The sequence below is a fragment of the Neophocaena asiaeorientalis genome, unplaced genomic scaffold (assembly GCF_003031525.2).
Source record: "Neophocaena asiaeorientalis asiaeorientalis breed wild unplaced genomic scaffold, Neophocaena_asiaeorientalis_V1.1 scaffold399, whole genome shotgun sequence".
Lineage (NCBI taxonomy): Eukaryota > Metazoa > Chordata > Mammalia > Artiodactyla > Phocoenidae > Neophocaena > Neophocaena asiaeorientalis.
Genome location: NW_020173964.1, coordinates 3,609,943 through 3,630,641, shown reverse-complemented (window position 1 = coordinate 3,630,641; position 20,699 = coordinate 3,609,943). Strand labels below are relative to the sequence as shown.

General features: G+C 39.2%; 2 protein-coding genes across 3 annotated transcripts in view; one reads left to right on the top strand and one right to left on the bottom strand.

The window, feature by feature from the left end:
- SREK1IP1 (SREK1 interacting protein 1) overlaps positions 1-19,896 on the bottom strand; it is a 53,672-nt gene extending 33,776 nt beyond the window's left edge. Inside the window, exons 1-2 of one of the 2 annotated variants that reach the window (XM_024753090.1) lie at positions 19,708-19,896; positions 8,810-8,857 (exon numbers count right to left, since the gene is read on the bottom strand). In XM_024753090.1, the coding sequence (XP_024608858.1) occupies positions 8,810-8,857; positions 19,708-19,720 (61 nt within the window). In that variant the 5' untranslated portion in view covers positions 19,721-19,896. The remainder of the gene's footprint in view (positions 1-8,809; positions 8,858-19,707) is intronic. The other variant, XM_024753091.1, reaches the window with a different exon arrangement.
- A 228-nt stretch (positions 19,897-20,124) lies between these two features.
- The window catches only part of CWC27 (CWC27 spliceosome associated cyclophilin), a 220,447-nt gene continuing 219,872 nt past the window's right edge, over positions 20,125-20,699 (top strand). The window contains exon 1 of the mRNA XM_024753101.1: positions 20,125-20,386. Within this exon, the coding sequence (XP_024608869.1) occupies positions 20,345-20,386 (42 nt within the window). The 5' untranslated portion in view covers positions 20,125-20,344. The remainder of the gene's footprint in view (positions 20,387-20,699) is intronic.

Here is a 20,699-nt window from a genome sequence, read left to right as displayed (position 1 = left end):
CCCTCATAGAACTGCTTTTTCTGCATCCCATAGGTTTTGGATCATTGTGTATTCATTGTCATTTAGCTCTATGTATTTTTTGATTTCCTCTTTGATTTGTTCAGTGATCTCCTAGTTATTTAGTAACATATTGTTTAGCCTAATGTGTTTGTGTTTTTTACGTTTTTTCCCCTGTAAATGATTTCTAATCTCATAGCGTTGTGGTCAGAAAAGATGCTTGATATGATTTCAATTTTCTTAAATTTACTGAGGCTTGATTTGTGACCCAAGATGTGATCTATCCTGGAGAATGTTCTGTGTGCACTTGAGAAGAAAGTGTAATCTGCTGTTTTTGGATGGAATGTCCTATAAATATCAATTAAATCTATCTGGTCTACTGTGTCATTTAAAGCTTATGTTTCCTTATTAATTTTCACTTTGGACGATCTGTCCATTGGTGTAAGTAAGGTGTTAAAGTCCCCCACTATTATTGTGTTATTGTCGATTTCCTCTTTTATAGCTGTTAGCATTTACATTATGTATTGAGGTGTTCTTATGTTGGGTGCAAATATATTTATAATTGTTATATCTTCTTGGATTGATCCCTTGGTCATTATGCAGTGTCCTTCCTTGTCGCTTGTAACATTATTTTATAGTCTATTTTATCTGATATGAGTATTGCTACTCCAGCTGTCTTTTGATTTCCATTTGCATGGAATATCTTTTTCCATCCCCTCACTTTCAGTCTGTATGTGTCCCTAGGTCTGAAGTGGGTCTCTTGTAGACAGCATATATATGGGTCTTGTTTTTGTATCCATTCAGCGAGCCTGTGTCTTTTGGTGGGAGCATTTAGTCCATTTACATTTAAGGTAATTATTGATATGTATGTTCCTATTCCCATTTTCTTAGTTGTTTTGGGTTCGTGATTGTAGGTCTTTTCCTTCTCTTGTGTTTCTTGCCTAGAGAAGTTCCTTAAGCATTTGTTGTAGAGCTGGTTTGGTGGTGGTGAATTCTCTTAGCTTTTGCGTGTCTGTAAAGCTTTTGATTTCTCTGTCAAATCTGAAAGAGATCCTTGCTGGGTAGAGTATCTTGGTTGTAGTTTCCTCCCTTTCATCACTTTAAATACATCATGCCACTCCCTTCTGGCTTGTAGAGTTTCTGCTGAGAAATCAGCTGTTACTCTTATGGGAGTTCCCTTGTATGCTATTTGTTGTTTTTCCCTTGTTGCTTTCAATAGTTTTTCTTTGGGGGCCTCCCTGGTGGCGCAGTGGTTGAGAGTCCACCTGCTGATGCAGGGGACATGCGTTCATGCCCCGGTCCAGGAAGATCCCACATGCAGCTGACAGCTGGGCCCGTGAGCCATGGCTGCTGAGCCTGTGCGTCTGGAGCCTGTGCTCTGCAACGGGAGAGGTCACAACAGTAGAGGCCCGTGTACTGTAAAAAAAACAAACAAAAAAAATAGTTTTTCTTTGTGTTTAATTTTTGTCAATTTGATTACTATGTGTCTCCGCATGTTTCTCCTTTGGTTTATCCTGCCTGGGACTCTCTGTGCTTCCTGAAATTGGGTGGCTATTTCCTTTCCCATGTTAGGGAAGTTGTCACCTATAATCACTTCAAATATTTTCTCAGGTCCTTTCTCTCTCTCTTCTCCTTCTGGGACCCCTATAATGCAAATGTTGTTGCGTTTAATGTTGTCCCAGAGGTCTCTTAGGCTGTCTTCTTATCTTTTCATTCTTTTTTTTTATTCTGTTCCACAGCAGTGAATTCCACCATTCTGTCTTTCAGGTCACTTATCTGTTTTTCTGCCTCATTTACTCTCCTATTGATTCCTTCTGGTGTATTTTTCATTTCTGTTATTGTATTCTTCATCTCTGTTTGTTTGTTCTTTAATTCTTGTAGGTGTTTGTTCTTTAATTTTCTAGGTCTTTGTTAAACATTCCTTGGTTCTTCTCGATCTTTGCCTCCATTCTTTTTCCGAGGTCCTGGATCATCTTCACTATCATTATTCTGAATTCTTTTTCTGGAAGGTTGCCTATCTCCACTTCATTTAGTTGTTTTTCTGTGGTTTTATCTTGTTCCTTCATCTGCTACATAGCCCTCTGCCTTTTCATCTTGTCTGTCTTTCTGTGACTGTGGTTTTTCTTCCACATGCTGCAGGATTGTACTTCTTCTTGCTTCTGCTGTCTGCCCTCTGGTGGATGAGGCTATCTACAAGTTTCCTGATGGGAGGGACTGGTGGTGGGTAGAGCTGTCTGTTGCTCTGGTGGGCAGAGCTCATTAAAACTGTAATCTGCTTGTCTGCTGATGGGTGGGGCTGGGTTCTCTCCCTGTTGGTCGTTTGGCCTGAGGCAACCCAACACTGGAGCCTACTGGGCTCTTTGGTGGGGCTAATGCCAGGTTCTTGGAGGGCTAATGCCAAGGAGTACTTCCCAGAACTTCTGCTGCCAGTGTCCTTGTCCTCAAGATGAGACAAAGCCACCCCCTGCTTCTGCAGGAGACCTTCCAACACTAGCAGGTAAGTCTGGTTCAGTCTCCTATGGGGTCACTGCTCCTTCCCCTGGGTCCTGATGCATACACTACTTTGCATGTGCCCTCCAAGAGTGGAGTCTGTTTACCCCAAACCTGTTGAAGTCCTGCAATCAAATCCCACTACCCTTCAATGTTTGATTCTCTAGGAATTCCTCCTCCCATTGCCAGACCCCCAGGTTGGGAAGCCTGACGTGGGGCTCAGAACCTTCAGTCCAGTGCGTGGACTTCTGTGGTATAAGTGTACTCCAGTCTGTGAGTCACCCCCCCAGCAGTTATGGGATTTGATTTTATTGTGATTGCACCCCTCCTACCATCTCACTGTGGCTTCTCCTTTGTCTTTGGATGTGGGCTATCTTGTTTGGTGAGTTCCAGTGTCTTCCTGTCGATGATTGTTCAGCAGTTAGCTGTGATTCTGGTGCTCTTGCAAGAGGGAGAGAGCGCATGTCCTTCTGCTCCGCCATCTTGAACCAATCTCCTACCACAATTTTTTTAAATGGGGAAAAAAGCACCACGGCACAGTATGAAGTCTTACTAATAACCAGATTTCAATTTTCAGTTTTCCTATTTAATAACAGAGTAATCCTCTTGAGCCTGTTTTCTGATTTGTCACAGTAATTATTTGTAACAATAATAATAATAATGATTTTTGGCAAAGCATTGATGTAAAACTTGAATTAACTAATTTAATCTTTACAACAAGTCTATGGAACTGAGTACTATAATTATCTCATTTTACCAACACAAAACTGAAGCAGAGTGGTTAAGTAACTTGCCTAAAGTCACACAGCTAGTAATTGCCAGCTAAGGTTTGTACCTACATGCCAGACCAATGGTTTTCAATGTTCATAAAAATGGAGACTATGAAACCTACTTCACAGGGTTGTTTTAGGAATGAAATGCAATGAATCGTTATCTTTGAACTGCTTAGTATAGACCCTAGCACCAAGCAGATATTCAATACACAGTACCAGGTTCTTACCAGTTATTGTACCAATAAAAGCAAAGGCATATTCTCTCTTGTTCTCACTCAAGGAGTGGCTATGTGGGCAACTCTAAGTGTCCAGTAACAATAAAACCTACAGTTTCATTTAGACTGTGCAGATAAAAATGTGTCAACGCATTAAAAAAAACTCTTGTTTTATACTTAGGGTGCCCATGCACTTCTTCCTTGGCCTACAGAGTGTACAGACTAGGCTAACAAGTATTAATTTTTACCAGGCTTTGTCTGTACCTAAGGTCCTGAGTTTTGAGATGATGAAAGCTACATTATAAACTTCTGAATTCTTAAACCTAGTTAATTCCCCAAACTTCACATCCCTATCATTTTGGTTCCCACCCAAAAGTGCAGGCCTCTGTATTCATATTACTTCCCTGAAGTCTCATCCACACATTGCTCTTTCTGTTCCTCTGACTTAACTAATCATCATCCCCTTCTCTCCCCATCTTTTTATGACAGCTTCTGAAACCTGCAATCCCTGGTGAACAAACTGCTACCTGTTCACAGAATGCTCCCTCTACTGCTTTTTTTAAGGGATACTTGGCTCTTTCCTGCAGACGCTTCTTTACAGCTTACCTCTGTATTATTAGCATCCTCCAGGCTCCTCAACACTGCTTCCACATAGCAGTCCCCTACGCTCCCCTGCAGCTAGCCCTCTGCTGCTGTGTAACAGCCTCATCCACCAAAATTGTTGGAGCCTGACTCACACTCTAGTTCTTTACCTTAAGACCTTCCATAGCCTGGACAGACAGCCTATGGCTTTGGATGGCTTTTCTCAGCCCCTTGACATTCTAGATGCCATGGCCACACAAGGCTCCTTGTCATCACCTGGAACTGTTTCATGTCTGAAATTTTAAACTCCAATATTATAGTACTTTGACTATAACCTTTTATCCTTCTAGCTTCCTTATTCCCTTACACCCATGCACAGATCTGTTTCTGAATCTCGTTAAGACCTTCAGTCACTTAATCCCTTCATTTTTCTCTTAGTCTATCATTCCTGACCATCTGAACACTCTTTTATAAGCCTCATCTGACTCTTTCATATTTCTGTTCTACTGTACCTCACTGTAAAACAACTAATCTGGGTCAAAGCTATCCTTTCTTTGAGTCGTGCCTACCCCTGAGCAGCCAAACAATGCTTGAACACAATCACACGTTCACGGACACGAGCACAAACACAAACTTTTTCATTTTTTGTTTGTCTTTGGTCAACTTCCTCTATTTCCCTCAATGACTTTTCCAAACTAATGCCTGACTTAAATCATTTCTTCGACCATTCCCTGGCCCACTCAGTGCCTCCTCCCAAAACAGATGATTCTGCCTCCTAATTTACAAAGAAAATTAAGATTAACAGGCAGCATCTCCTTCTGCTTTGTCTCTGCACCTGAAAACAACCATATTTTTCTCACCTAGTTTCCTCCAGACTTAAGAGGTATCCTTGTCATACCTCTTAAGAGAAACTTCCATAATCTTCTCCTGTCTCCAATATCTACAAGATCTCTTCTAATATCCCCTTGGTCTATATATACATTTTATACTTCAAATATAAAACCCTCCATTTATCCCATATTCCCTTCTAGGAATTATTCAATATGATATGAATGTTTGTGTCCCCCAAAATTTATATGTTGAAATTCTAACCCCCATAGGTGATGGTATTAGTAGGTGGGGCCTTTGGAAGGTGATTAGGCTCTGAGGGTGGTACCCTCATGAATGGGATTAATGCCTTCTAAAAGAGACTCCAGAGAGATCCCTAGCCCCTTCCGCCAATTGGGGATACAACAAAAATCTATGACTTGGAAAAGGGCTTTCACCCAACCATGCTGGTATCCAGAACTCCGGCTTCCAGCTTCTAGAACTGTGAGCAATACATTTCTGTTGTTTATAAGCTACCCAACCTGTGTTATTTTGTTATAGCACCCCACATGGACCTTAAGACAGTACCCTACTTTCCTCATGTAAATTTCTTGAAAAATGGAAATAACATAGGCCCTATCCCTCACTATTCAGGCCTGAATCTACAAAGTTTGTTTCATGACCTACAACTCTACTTAAACTGATCTTGCTAAGGTCAGCAAAGCATTCTACCTGGCAAATCCAGTGAACATTTTTCAATCTATTTCTCACAAATCTTATCTGTTACACCTGACATTTCTCCTCAACCTTGAAAACCCTTACTCCTTTGGCTTATATGATGCTGCCCAGTCCTGCTTCTCCTGGCATTGTACCTTCTTGATCATTTTTTCCTCAGCTCATGCCTATCTATTTTACTCCATCTGTTGATATTTTACTCCACCAAGAGCCTGTTATTCATTGTTCCAAAGTTTGTTTATATAATATCATGTAAGTAAAAAGATACGAATGTGGAAAAAAAAAAAGAGTAGTTGTTTCCATGAAACAAAGCAGTACTTCTGGAAAGGCTTGATTTAGACGAACTGCTTTAAAAAAGCAGTTTTCAAATTAGGTCTTGGTAAGAAGACTGTAAAGATAGGAGAAAAAACCCTAAAACAGTGAGAAAAGGTATCTTTTTTTCTCAAAGGGGGTGTCATTGGCATTTTGGGCCAGACAATTCTTCATTGTCCAAGACACTGCAGGAGGTTTATAGTTCCTGGACCCTACATACTAAATGTCATACTGCTCTTCTCCGGTATGACAGTTGTTATGGGCAACTAAACAAAAAAACCTTCACAGATTTCCAGGGAACCTGTATCACCTCTAGTTGAGAACTAATGATAGAAGGATTCTGCACTCAGATTTCTTTACAAGTATCTTAACTGCTTGCTCATCTTTGAAGAAACAAACTACAAAAAGTAGAAAATACATTTCAAATATGATTTCCACTCAAAAGATTGTGTGTAACACCAATCAGCAGACCCATGGCAAAGAAAATGACATGACTGTACATTATATCAATAGATTAGCATTTTTAAGTTAAATAAAATGTTTTTATTTCCTATTGCTGTAATCAAATGCTCAACTAGTGAGTCTACTGTATTGAACCTCATTTTAGCATATTTTCTGAGAACTGTTATAATTATCTGAGACATTTATTGCATGGGCAAAGGCTTAGCGTCCTTGTAGCTTTTAAATATTCAGAAGTTGCCAACTTCAAAAAAATTCAAATAAAAACTCATTATAGAAATGACCATTCTTCTAACTTTGCTGAGGAAATTCTGCCATGAAAAAGTGAGATCCATGTTAACTTAGCAACACATTCATGTTTAATTTGAAACTTTTAAAAAACAATATAACCATTATTGAAACATACTGACAATATTTTTCAATCAAGTATTAAAGTTTTAAAAAGTGTACAATCTAAACCACTCTTTTCACAATAATAGAGAGAAAATACTCTTTCGTACCTCACTGACAAATATTCAAATTCTTAGGCATTAAAAACATTTTGAAGAGTTTTGTTGACCTTTGTCTTACCTCTACAAGCAACACAAAGATTCTGGCCTCCAAATAACAGATAATTTTTAAAATGTAGTTTCTATTAGAAAGAGGTGTACACTGAGAAGACTTTCATCTCTAGCAGCTGTAAGATGTAAATTTAACCCAGAAGGGAAATATTACTAAATTTCTCCACAGGAGACAAATTAGAAATTGTTTATAATTTAATCACCAAAATCAAAAGAAAGATTTGAATAATATAGCAGAAGGCACTAAACTTGGACAGACAGTCAAAACTATTTGCTTACTTGGCTTCTCTAAATAAATTATAATTACTACAGATGCTTCCATTATTGTCTAATATAAAGTAGCAATGAGGAAACTAGATCAACAAGAATTCTATTTCCAAAAAAATGATTTTAATTGCTTTCCTACAAGTCTTAAGTTAAAAGGAGTCCAAGTAGATGAACTGATATTAGTAGACAGACTGGGAAATCCATTCTAGATTGTGAAGTGAATACAGCATCGATATATATAGTACTTTCTTAAGTATTTTTTAATGTAAAAATTCAAACAATCTTTATTATTAAGTGCATCATACATAGAGAAGAGTATATACAATGAATATTTACAGTTGAAAGAGAATTAATAAAGTAAATAGCTGCATACCCATCTCTCAGGTTAGGTAACAGATTGTTACCAGAACCCTAATTAATCTTCTGTGTGCCCTCCCCTCCACAAACCACTTGCTGTCCCCCACTGCCTCCAGATAACCACTAGCCTCACTTATGTATGTCTTCTTTGCTTTTCTTTGTGGTTTTACTCCTTACGTATGTACTCCTAATCTTAAGTCTTGAATAAAGAAATGAAGTTAGCAAGGATTGAAAGAACATAAACAAAGCATAAATAAATATAAGCAAATTTAAAAAACAGAAAAGACATCATTGCACTCATTTCTTGCATGCAAGCACATTCTTCAGGAGTTTTTATTTATATGAAGGGTATGTAGACTTATACGTCCACTTTTGCTAGTTGAGCATGCTTCAACTGAGCCAGGTTTCAGCCTTTGCTTGAAGGCATGTGACTTGGTTCTCCTAGCATGCTTTTATTCTTAGCCCTTCTACTGGAGATTCATGCCCCGAGTGCTCTCTTATTACATGATTTGAAAAAATAAATTTGTTTTTCCATACAAGAACATCTTTATTTCGTTACAAAATAACTCTGCTATGAATGGGAGTATTAACAACAATCCAGGCTCATTTGCATGATCTCCAAACAACTAAGAAAACAGTGTAATGCTACTGTTAGAGCTGTTATGAAGTCTTTAGGAATTGTTACATTTACCTAGGGAAATGACTTGTTTATACTACATAAGTACAAATTTAGACAACATAATTGCTCATGCTGAAGTTTACTTTTCCACTCCATTTCACTAATCATAATGGAGGTTGATTGTTTAAATCAAGGTTTCACCAGTGAGCAGAAATTCTGGGACCAATTTCACCCTTATAAAGAGTTAATTCAATAAACAGGAAAACCTTTCATAAATAGTTTTCATTGCTTTCACCTCTTTGCCTAGTATCTATAAGGATAAGGAATAAAAGAATAAGTATCTATGTACTTTTTTGGGGAATATACTTTCGCCAGACTCCTAAGTCTACTACTCCATTTGTACTTCATGACATTTTTGCTAGTCACCAGATATATAGTCACCTGTCACTGGGTGCAGAGCAGGGAAGAAAAGTGAGTATTTGGTGCTGGCAGAGGAATTTCTGAATTATCTGCAAACCTGAGCTAAATAACAGGGCTAAAGGACTATGCTCAGGGCCCTGAAATCAGGATGCTAAATCATATCGCCCAAAGGGGCAATGATTCACTGCACAAAATGCAATTTTTTAATGTACTTACGATAGCCACATTTTTTACAGCCTGCTCGGACACTGTCCTTGTTGCAACCTGAAATACAGTTGGATAACATTTTAGGAGACATATAGATAAGTAATAAGAACAAACATTTCATCACATGGAAAAGCTGAGAAAACCACTTGTTATAGAATTTATTTCTTAAAAAAAAAAATCATCTCTGACCTAGCTTAGAATACTACTCAATTATTATAATTATTAGAAATCAGTGGAAAAGCTAATTTACTCAAATTATTTCCATGACAAATACTTAAAGAAGATATTTTTCTCTAATTCAACAGAAATGCTGTACTATAGTCAAGAGCTTCAACATTCTAGGAATTCTATAACACTGCAGAAAAAATTCCGGGGTACTCTGGCCTGTCTCTCAAATGTAAAATAATTAACTGACTAGATATATACGTAAACATGCAGGTTAACAAATATTTTTCTGCTTACTCTTAAAAGAAAAAGAATTCTGTTTCTTAAAGGAATTGGTGAAATTCCAGAAACATACTTTAATTGCTAGGTATTGTAAGAAACATCTCAATTCAGCACTCAAATTTTGACAAGAGAAAAAAACTAGTCACATATTCAGTGTGATCAATGTTTAGAAGTATTTACAGTATCTCTGTATAAATAGTGGTACATACAGGTAACGTTGAAGATACAAATAACAGAGGAAATAAAACTGATTTTTTATTGTGATAACATACATATAACATAAAAATTTACCATCTTAACCATTTCAAAGTGCATAATTCAATGCTATTAAGTCCATTCACAATGTTATACAACCATCACCACTATCTATTATTTCCAAAACTTTATCACTATCATCCCAAACAGTCACTGTGCTCATTAAACAATAACTGTCCATTCCCCTTTCCCTCTAGCTCCTGGTAATCTCTATTCTGTTTTCTGTGTCTATGCATTTGCCTGTTCTAGGTATCTCATATAAGTGGAATCATACAATATTTATCCTTTTGTGTCTGGCTTATTTTACCTAGCATAAAGTTTTCAAGGTTCATCCATACTGTAGCACACACCAGAATGGCATTCCTTTTAATGACAGAATAATATTCCATTGTATGTATATGTAGTTGAAACCAAATTTAACCTCCAATAAGGGCTTCCATTAACCAATCAGAGGGCCAGTACAGTATTACTCTATTTCTTAATTAAGGGCATCTAACTCCTAAGTCCTTCAAATGGAGATATCTCAGCTTAATAATAAAGTACATATAGTGCAAATGTAATACATTTAATTTTAAGAGAAAGATCATTTTTAAACCATTTCTTTAATGGTATAAAGTCAAATATTAGTCATTTCCCCCTAAAATATTCATTGTTGAGTTGTTCTAGTAAAAATACAGTCCGTTCTGCTACGATGCTTTTTAAAAAAACATAAATTTGTTCCAATGCATCTGATATAAGAGGGAACAATTTGAGGGCAAAGTGTCCATGAAATACACTAGGTGAATACAGAAACTTGCATCCAGTTGCTCTGAGCCTCAAAACATACATGGACACATCTCAAACATTTCTAGCAACTTCAGTTCACCACGTGTGCTGTGAGCAGCACCCACCCACATCTGGTGTTATAACTTCCCATCTGATTTTGTATTATTACCTTCCTACCACTACTTCAGAACAACTCATAAGCTACAATTCTTCTGAACTCCTCTTCCACAGCAAACTTCAGGTCTTTTTTTTTTGCAGTACGCGGGCCTCTCACTGCTGTCCCCTCTCCCGTTGCGGATGCGCAGGCTCAACGGCCATGGCTCACGGGCCCAGTCGCTCCGCGGCATGTGGGATCTTCCCGGCCCAGGGCACGAACCCGTGTCCCCTGCATTGGCAGGCGGACTCTCAACCACTGCGCCACCAGGGAAGCCCAACTTCAGGTCTTTTAAAAGGTACAGTGTCCTGTTTATTGCAGTATTTATGTATCTTTTAACCAATTAACATATGCAGATAGGTTCCTATGAGTTTTTATGTATCACGGTACGCGGGCCTCTCACTGTTGTGGCCTCTCCCGTTGCGGAGCACAGGCTCCGGAAGCGCAGGCTCAGCGGCCATGGCTCACGGGCCCAGCCACTCCGCGGCATGTGGGATCCTCCCGGACCGGGGCACGAACCCGTGTCCCCTGCATCGGCAGGTGGACTCTCAACCACTGCGCCACCAGGGAAGCCCAACTGATGAAGTTTTTAAGTGCTGTGCCCCAACCTCATTTTTTTTTTCCATAAACCTTGTGGGGTTTATTGCAGACTGTAGAAACACATAAGCCGCATTGTAGCAGAACTGTGGTATAAAACTGGATTAATAATACAATCAGGCTCTTTCATTATGAAATAACTGCACGTTGAAAAAGATGCTCAGAGAATCCGGGTCAATGTTAAGTCCGTTCCCACAGAAACCACAGACACTGAATAATACTGAACAAAACTGTGCTAAATGCACCATTACCTCTCCTACAACAAACTCAAAATGTTGCAGTGGACAGATTCGAAATGATCTCATCTCAGCATGTATCAGAAATTAACTCGTCTTTGACTAAAGCCATGGATAAAACTTATCATTTAAGTATCTCCTATTTTTAGCATGAACAAAATATGAAACTTTTTCAGAGCAGTTCATCTTCTTTAATAAGGTTGTAATTTTTTACATGAAAGGGAAGTATAACAAGAACTCTAAATAATTTCATACCAGCTATTTCCTCACCAGCCTTTGGCTAAATTAAGATTTCAAGCTTCATTTGTCTATCATTTTCACAACTGTCTGGCCAACTAAATACTTTTACCTGGAACTTTGAATCCGATGCAACAGACACAGTAAATCTGAGACAAGTGACAATGAAATGGAGACAGTTAGTTCATTCTGCTGTCAGGATCCAGTTTCTAGTGGTAGTAATGCCACTGGCAGCAGCAGCCCTAACCAGGTCTAGGCCTGTGCAGGATGTTGGCTACGGGTTCCCTTGCTCTTGTTTATTTTCTGAGCCTCTATTATCCACCCTTTTCTTAGAGTCTGTGAGCTTCCTGGTATCTTTCCTTTTCTGCTTAAGTTAACTAGTCAGTTTCTGTTGTCTAGAACAAGAACTCTGCTGATACAATGGTACTTGAGATCTATGTCAAACTGAATAGCAAGACTATAAGGGAGGCCCTGACTCTGACAAGTTATCCATTTCCCCATCTTAGGTTCCCATGCTGTTCTTTGTTCCACTCCTCTTCAAAGTTTGCTAGACTAATAGACCCTGCCTCCCTCGAAATGTTCCTACAATCCGAAAGCCATTAAATAATCACGACCTATAATTCAAAAGCCATCAAATAAAAACTTACAAATTTGGCTGCATATCGGTAATATATTTCCCCCTAACCCCCACCTACACCTCTGAGGGTGGCAGGGCAGCAACATACCAAAGAGATATGCTGCAAAATTCCAGAGGCGCCTCGGTGAGTGAGACATGGGACAGGTGACCTAGGTCTTGAAGGTGTGGCAAGAGGTTCTGGAATGAGGATTCTGGGCCAGTCATAGAGAACCGGAAGCTACAGCAGAGATGATGGAATTCAAGGAAACACCCTTGCTTTGGTGAATGGAGATTTCTTCAGCGGACACTTGGTACCAGCTTTGAGAGCCCTTACCCCTGCCTATTTCCTGCCATGATGTGGGTCAGATGTACGTATTCTCTATCACATCAGAAGGACAGTGCTAATGTGTCTCATTTTTGTGAGAATCCTAATAAAGAACACATATACTCATTTAAAAAAATTGGCTACATAACAAAATCTGAATGGCAAAGCCCACCAAAAGCAAACTCAAAAGACACATGAAAACTTGGGAAAAAACATTTGCAACTCGTAGCACCAACAAAGGGCAATTATCCCTACCCTATAAAACCCACCAAAGCATTAAGAAAGCGATCAATGACCAATAGGAAAAAAATGCGCAAAGGAACTGAACAGAAAGTTCACAGAAAAGGAAATAGAAACAACTCTGAAACATACAGAAAGATGCTCAGCCTTATTCATAATAAATGAAATGTACATTAAAATCTAAACTGGGATTCCATTTTCACTTATCAGAACAGCAAAAATTGAAAAGGTTGAAGAGGGTGTGGGGGGACATATGCACATGTATCGCTCGTAGGAGTAAAAATGAGTACCATCTCCATGGAAAGTAAGCTGACAAAATCTATCAGAACTACCAGTGTACATATTCCTTTGATACAGCACTTCCACGTCCAGGAATTAATCCACTCAATTTACTTGCACCAATGCATACAGGCTTATGTGCAAAGTTATTCACTGCACCATTGTTGGTAATAGTAAAAAAAAGCAGAAATAATTTAGTCACCAATTTTGGTATAGAAGAATAAGGATGTTCTTTATTTAATGATATTCAATGATCTCTAAGATATAAAGAGAAAAAAGCAAACTGTAGAACAGTGTTTACGGAACGTTGCCATTTCTATAAAAGATAGGAAATTATATATATATATCCCTACACGTTACATATAATATGTGTTATATATAATATATATATCCCTACACACTTACATATACGATAGATTATATATAGATTATATTAATAGATAGAGATATGTAAAGAAAAAAATCTCTGCAAGGATATATACATTGGTTACCTGAAGAAAGGGTGAGAGACACGTCACTAATAGACCTTCTGTATCTCTAAAATGTGAAACATGAATGAATTGCCTTCTCAAAAACCAAACCCAGAAACTTCCCTTAGCCCCAACACTAAGAAACGGTGTTGTCATGCAAGCATTCTTTGACAAAAGGCAATGATTGCACTTGTAAATTCTTCAGAGAAGCTACATTGCAGATTTTCAACAAAATTTTATTAACTGATAGTTGAACAAATTGTAGAGGTCTTTATTTATTGTATTTGTTATATGTTAACAAAGTCTTACTCTGATCTAGAATTCTGTTGAACTTGAGTGGCAGGGGTCCTTCCTCTCCCAGTAACTTAAAGGACTAGAGAGTGTCAGTTTCTCTAGATTTGGGACCATGCTACATTTTGTATACAACTTGGTGCCTAGCCTGGTGTAGAGTTGCTAGGGGGTCCTCAACAAGTCTTTGTTGCTTTGAGGTTATAAATTTAAGAAAATACTTCAACAGCTGGGAATCAGTAACTTCTATTGCTCCCAATTGCCAGCTATGAAACTAGTGCCTGCAGTGTCACTGGTCCACCTGAGGCATGACAGGCACTAAAAGAAAAGGAATAAAAGGGCAAAAGAAATGAAAATAATGACTGCTGGGAAGGGGGAAATGACGGAAGCACAGGGAACTTTCTGGGATGATGGAAATATTCAAAATCTTTATTATATATACGATTCTTCAAGCTGTACATTTGTGATTGTGCATTTTATTTTCACATATATGAATTATACTTTAGTAGGTAGCATAAAATGAAAAAAAAGTAATAGTAGGACAAAGAAGGAAGTGAAAAGAGAAACGTTAAAAAAGATGAAAAAGCAGAGACAAAATAAAAGGAATGAGAAAACGTGAGACAAAGGGATGGAGTGTTCCTGACAGTAGCCTCAGGCTGTTCACTGGCCCCGAAAGGTATGGCAAGCTATCATACTGACCTCAATTTATTCTCTTGAAATTTCACATCACCTGTTTCCAAAGTCAACAATTTTGTCACTGGGAACTTTAACAGTGATGCTTGGAACTTAATATTATATTTCTCTCATGCTGTATATTTTAGATTTTAGGAAAGCCTGTAAAAGCTTTCTTTATAATTAAAATATTTTCTGTAATCATTTAAATTTAAAAATAAAGAGCTTAAGTAACTAAGTTTTCGTTGTAGTAAGTAATTAGCAATTGTAATCACCTCTGTCCATTCTTTTCATTTTTAACTTGATTAGATTCAAATTAGATTCCTTTTCTGTTTTGTAAGACTTTAAATTTTACATTTGGTTACTCAATAATAATTTTAGTTATAATTTGGTGACCCTTAAAGATAACTTCAATTTCTTCTGCTTTTAAAATTCAAATCGTGGCCAGATTTTATACCACAGAGGTGCTATATAATATGTATATAGCATATGTACTCTGCTAAAGTTGAATGCAGAGTAAAATGCCATGTATTTAAACTTTTCCACTGCTTTATATTAAGAATTTATAGATATAATCCTTTCTTTGGGATCCCCAAAGATTATACTGAAGGCAAAACAGAAAGAACAGCAGAAATAAAAAATTCTCTGCATACTAAAAAAATAGGTTAAATGAGTTCCCTGATGTAAACATTTTAACCATTTTTTTTTTTTTTTTTGGTGTACGCGGGCCCCTCGCTGCTGTGGCCTCTCCCGTTGCGGAGCACAGGCTCTGGACGCGCAGGCTCAGCGGCCATGGCCCACGGGCCCAGCCACTCCGCGGCATATGGGATCCTCCTGGACCGGGGCACGAACCTGTGTCCCCCGCATCGGCAGGCGGACTCTCAACCACTGTGCCACCGCGGAAGCCCCCCTGATGTAAACATTTTAAAAGAGCAGATGTCCCCACCTTCAGTTAAAAATGCCTTCATAATCATTTGACCCTCAAAAGAAGAGATAAAAGTAAATCAAAGAATTTCTTATTTTACACTACTGGCATGAAAGAGCTAACATTTAAGTAAATGTATTAAATGCTTTCACTTGCTTGCCTCACAAAATACAAATAACCTGTGAAGAAAAAGGCTATAGATATTACCAGTTTAAGATAAGAAGAGACATGGAGAAGTTTAATTCACTACCTAATGAAACAGAATCAAAACTGCTGTCTAGTTTAGTCTGTTTACTTTAGTAACAGATTCTGCTCAGCAGCAATTCTAGTGATCATCCCTCTAAATATTATTTACTTATAACAGGCATAACTCTGAAATAGATGTGAGAGAAACCATAAACATGAATAAAGTTCCTATACTAGAGGAAACTTACAATATACTAGGTTATCTAGGCTAAAGCATCCACAGCTGTAAGGCATGCTAGACTGTGCCAGTTTAAAGACATATAGCTCCATTAGTAAGCAGGAAGAACTGGCTGGCATAACTTTCCATTGAGAGATCAGGAAAGCTTCCCACAGGTAGACATGGACAATAGAGCAGGGACAGTGATAACAAAAGCATGTAGGTAGAAAAGCACAGAGGTTCTGAGAATAGTTGGCCAGGTCAGAAGACTGCAGAATGCATGAGAGCAGTGGTGGGAGGAAAGGGCAGCAAGAGTGATTCAGCTGTGCTTAGGAAGTGTGTACTTCATTCTTGCAGAGATGGGGAGCTTTGGCATTATAACAGTTTAGAAGCGAAAGAAAGCTTAGTCATCAACTCCTTCATCAAAGAGACAAGGAAACTGAGCCTCTGAAAGGTTAAGGTGCTTGAAAAGAAATACAAAATTCACAGATATGGGTCAAGAATTAAGTTCCTGTCTCCCAGGAATGACAGGATCAGGTACATGACTTAGGAAAAGTATTTCAGGAGAAACGTGCCACATAGACTAGAGAAAAAAGAAATTGTGTAGAGTATAGTTTAGGAGTGAAAAGAATTTGGATGTAGCATAATTTAGAATCCTTCTATTACTAAGTTGCAATAGTAACCTGTTAAGAATTTGACACACTTTGATAGCCGAATGTAATGTTAATTTGGCTATAGGAAATTCACTATCTTGGGTATATAGATTTCACTGAAGGAGGGAGGGAGGGAGGGAGGGAGGGAGGAAAAGAGAGGGAGAGACAGAGAGAGAGAAAGAGAAAGTTTTCCTGCCAACCACATCAATAACATACATTGCCACTTGTGCCAGGTAACTCTTCATTGGGAATGGTTAATTATTAACATGAATGTCAGAACTAATTTCAACAACTGTGAATGGTAAAAGCAGTTTTAAAAGAAAGTAAACTTCACTGAGTTTCAGTGTCTTTAAATGTCATTTCTTTAATAACAACTATAAGCCTATGATTTCTCTAAGTAACAGAGTACACATTTCACTGTGTTACTGACACAATAGTTACACACACTGCTATGGAAAAACAGCTAAAGTAGGTGACCGTAAAATAGATGAGGCTGATTATCGTTTGTGGAAAGCAACCTCAGTACTTTATAGTCATACCTTGTAATAATCACTAGCAGGACTACCCAAAAAAATGCCATGCTGGATCCATATGAGCATTATACCTAAACATAAAAGAGCATTCTTGTCCTTCTTGATGATTATCTCCAAAGATTTCTGATGGAGCCCTATTTTCCTGTAATATACTGCCTGGATCAATCATCCAAGAAATTACCTTAACATTTTCCGTATTTTCTAATGGCACCTGCATTGTACTTTTACAGTGCTTTCATGCCTATTATTTCAATTTTTTCTGGGTTTAAATAGTTTATCTATGTCTTACCATCTACCTTAATGGCACAATTTAAGATTATTACCCTTAGAAGCATTATTTTGAATTGAAAGAAGGTTAACATATCTGTAACACTAGTCTAAGTTTAAGGGAATTTCAATAAGGCCTAAAAAAAAATCACTTTTGTCTTCTTTCTTAAGCAGCACATTACATTTTCATTACTAGACTTAAGTTTTATGAGGACACAGATTGTGACATACTATACCCTGTAGATGCTCAAAATGCTTGCTCAAATAATGATACTAACAGTGACAGCAAGTTAACTCTGGATGCATTTGTGTGTGGCCAAAGTCATCAGGGCTGACTTGGCCTATCAGGATGCCTAGGCAATCTACTGTGCAGACTGGACTTCCTCTGCTGGTCCCTTACATGTTGATACTCTCAGGGCTCCAGCCACAGACCTTCCCTTCACACTCTATGCACTCCACCTGAGCAAAGGCTTCCATTCCCATGGCCTATTACATGTATGGATGATACCAAACTGTTCTTTGATTCTGGCTTCCTTCCTAAGCTACAAATTTTCTCTCTTAGTGTCTATTAGATATTTCCATTCCTATCTCTTACTCTTAGATATTTCCATTCCTTGAGTACATCTCAACACAAGCCCCAACTGAAGCCATCATCATCCCCCCTAAATACTGTTCCTTCTCAGGTGTTGCCTATATTAGTAAATAGCCCCACCCAGCCCCACTAACAGTGAAACCCAGGTATACCTCATTTCCAATCTTACTCACCTACAGTGAATACATCGCTGATTCCCAGTGATTCTACCACCAGAAATATATCTCCAATCTATCTGCTTCTCTCCTTTTCTAATGAGACCATCCCTGAGGCATCATCACAGCTTACCAGAGTTACTACTAACTGGCGACTCTGTCTCCAAACTAGCTCTCATTCAATCTACTGGGCAGCCAGAATGCTCTCTCCATAATGTGAATATGTTTAAAAATCCTTAAATATCTTACTATGGTCCTTAGGAAAACATCCAAACTCCTTGTCATGGCTTAAAAAATCCTGTAAGAACTGGAAATTGCCCTGTAAGTTATACTAAAACACAGCAAAATGGATAAGCACATGGGGTCTAGAGGAGCCAGAGTGACCCGTCACTTCCTAGCTATTGCAGTCAAATTTCTTGATTTCTCTGTCCCTCAGTATCCTCACCTGTAGAATGGAAATAGTAACACTGAACTCACAGTGTGGGTGCAAATGTTAAATGAGATAAAATACAATGCTTGACAGTGTCTGACACATCTGACACATAGTAAATGCTTAGTAAATATTAGCTACTGTTATCACTCTAGTTAATTTCTCACTTCTCTTCCATTTGTATTCTTAGTTCCATCCATAGTGCACATCTTTCATTTCGTCTTCTCACACATTTCTTCTTCCTTTACATATCCAGTCCCTCTGGCTACAACTCCCCCTCCACAATTCTTCAGGTCTCATCCTAAATGCCACATCCTCTGGAAAGTCCTTCTGGCCCCTCCAGTCTCCTGTTAGGTGCCCTTACTATGTGCTCCTCAAGTGTTTGTATTTTCCTTGCCTTACACTTGTCAGACTTTCCGGTACTTTCTTTTCATTGCTAAATTGTAAGTTCTGTGTGAAAGGCAAGTGTATTCCCAGTGCCTAGCACAGAGCCTAGCATGCAGTATACCTTTAATAAAAAGTTATGTGTATGAATAAGTGTGTCTTTCCTCTCCTACAATGCCCGCCCCCCCCACCTGCCGTGCTCCTCCTAAAACTGCAGTTGGTAGAACAGCACTACCTTCCCATAACAGCTATCCATAAAATACAGTTCAGAAAAGGCTGCCACAGAACAAACATGGTCAAATAATACTGGGAAACAAAGTTGCTTCTGAACCACAGCAATTCTCAGCATCTTTTTTATACTATAGGCATTGTGAATCTCCAAGTTGTGTGAGTGGGGGAGTGGTGTGTATTTCTCAAAATATCTCCTGCAACCAGTACTGGAAGGAACCCTACGCATAAATCAAAAAATCTCCTTTTACAGATTCAGAAACTGAGGCCCAGAAGGGCAAAGCGACCTGTCCAAGGCCACACAGCAACTACATACAACAAGGAAGAGAGAGAAGTAGAACCCCAGACGCCCATTTTGGCCCTTCCAGTACAAACAATGCCTCTGGCTACTTGGGTTCGCAGGTGTTGCCACCTCAAATTTTATTATCAAACCGTACTAAAGGTCAGTTTTCCTCGGCCAACTGCCTCCTAGGCCTACAGTTTCTAGTCTGTCTGCAACACCCCTCCCCCTCCTCCACACTATATATACTTGCCCTGTGGTCCATCCGGTGCCCTGCGAGACTGACTGGAGTGGGGGAGATAGTTTCTTTCCTTCTGTCTTTCCTTCAGAGTTTATTTTTGGACTGTAAACTTTTTCCCGTAAACCAAGCGAACCTGCTAATTTTAACGCCTTCGCCTTTGAGCTCTACTCGTTACCCCAGCGCACTCCACCCTACCCTACCCGCTCCCTCCCTCGCCCAGACCCTGGGTCTTTACCTGGAACTGCCATGGCGCTGGTAAGAGGGGTCTCGGGACCCCTGGGCTTTCGAGAGGGCGCTCGCTTCCCGCTGGCCGCGAGGACAACACACAGCTAGGACGGCTTTTTCCTCCCACCGGCGCCGCGGCACCCAGGTGACAGTCTGGGAAGGCCCTAAAAGTCTCCGGCGATAGCGGAACCAAGTAGCTGGTGCTCTAGTTTCTGGGGGAATTGTATTGTAGGCTCACTCGGTCCGAACCATTACTGCCAGCTTCCAGGGGTTTAATGGATTTGCACACGCGTTGAGTGAAGTAAACAACACAAAGACTTACGAATTGTTGTCTTAAAAATTGTAATGCAAATTAAATTAATCTATAGGGGCTTAATAATCTTTTTCTCGATTCCCTGCATGCTACTGGAATTCCCCCTTCTCAGGATTAGCGGTGCTCGGATCCGGGAGCAACATGGCAGCATCCGTGAGGCGCTAGCTTTAGGAAAAGAGAGCGTTTGGTGTCGCTGCTTTGCGGGATTTTGACAGGTTGCAGCTTTCCACGACCTCCCGATTTAAGGAAGTGTGTACCGATAGGTGGACAGCTTTAGTTATCGACCGTTCGCTCTCATCCCCACTTAGGAGCAGAGTCCTGAGCGCTGACCAGCATGAGCAACATTTACATCCAGGAGCCTCCCACGAACGGGAAGGTGAGCGTCATCTAGGGTACCTGGGCTCCCCAAAGCGATATCTCACTGGTTAAAGGAATTCTGGGGTCCTAGGGTTGGAAGAGATTAGAAGTCTTGTCCTTACCCCTGCCTCTGAACAGGATTGCATCGAAAGCCATATACTGGCACTTCTCAGCACGTAATTGAAAAAGTCCTCAAGTGGAGATTCCTCCATCTACCAACCTCCTGGCCCTACTTGGCTTCAACCTAACTCTGCAGGCGTTTTCTAGGGTCGTAGGTAAAAAGCAAAGTATATTTTATAAATTGACTTTTTTTTTTTTTTTTTTTTTTTTTT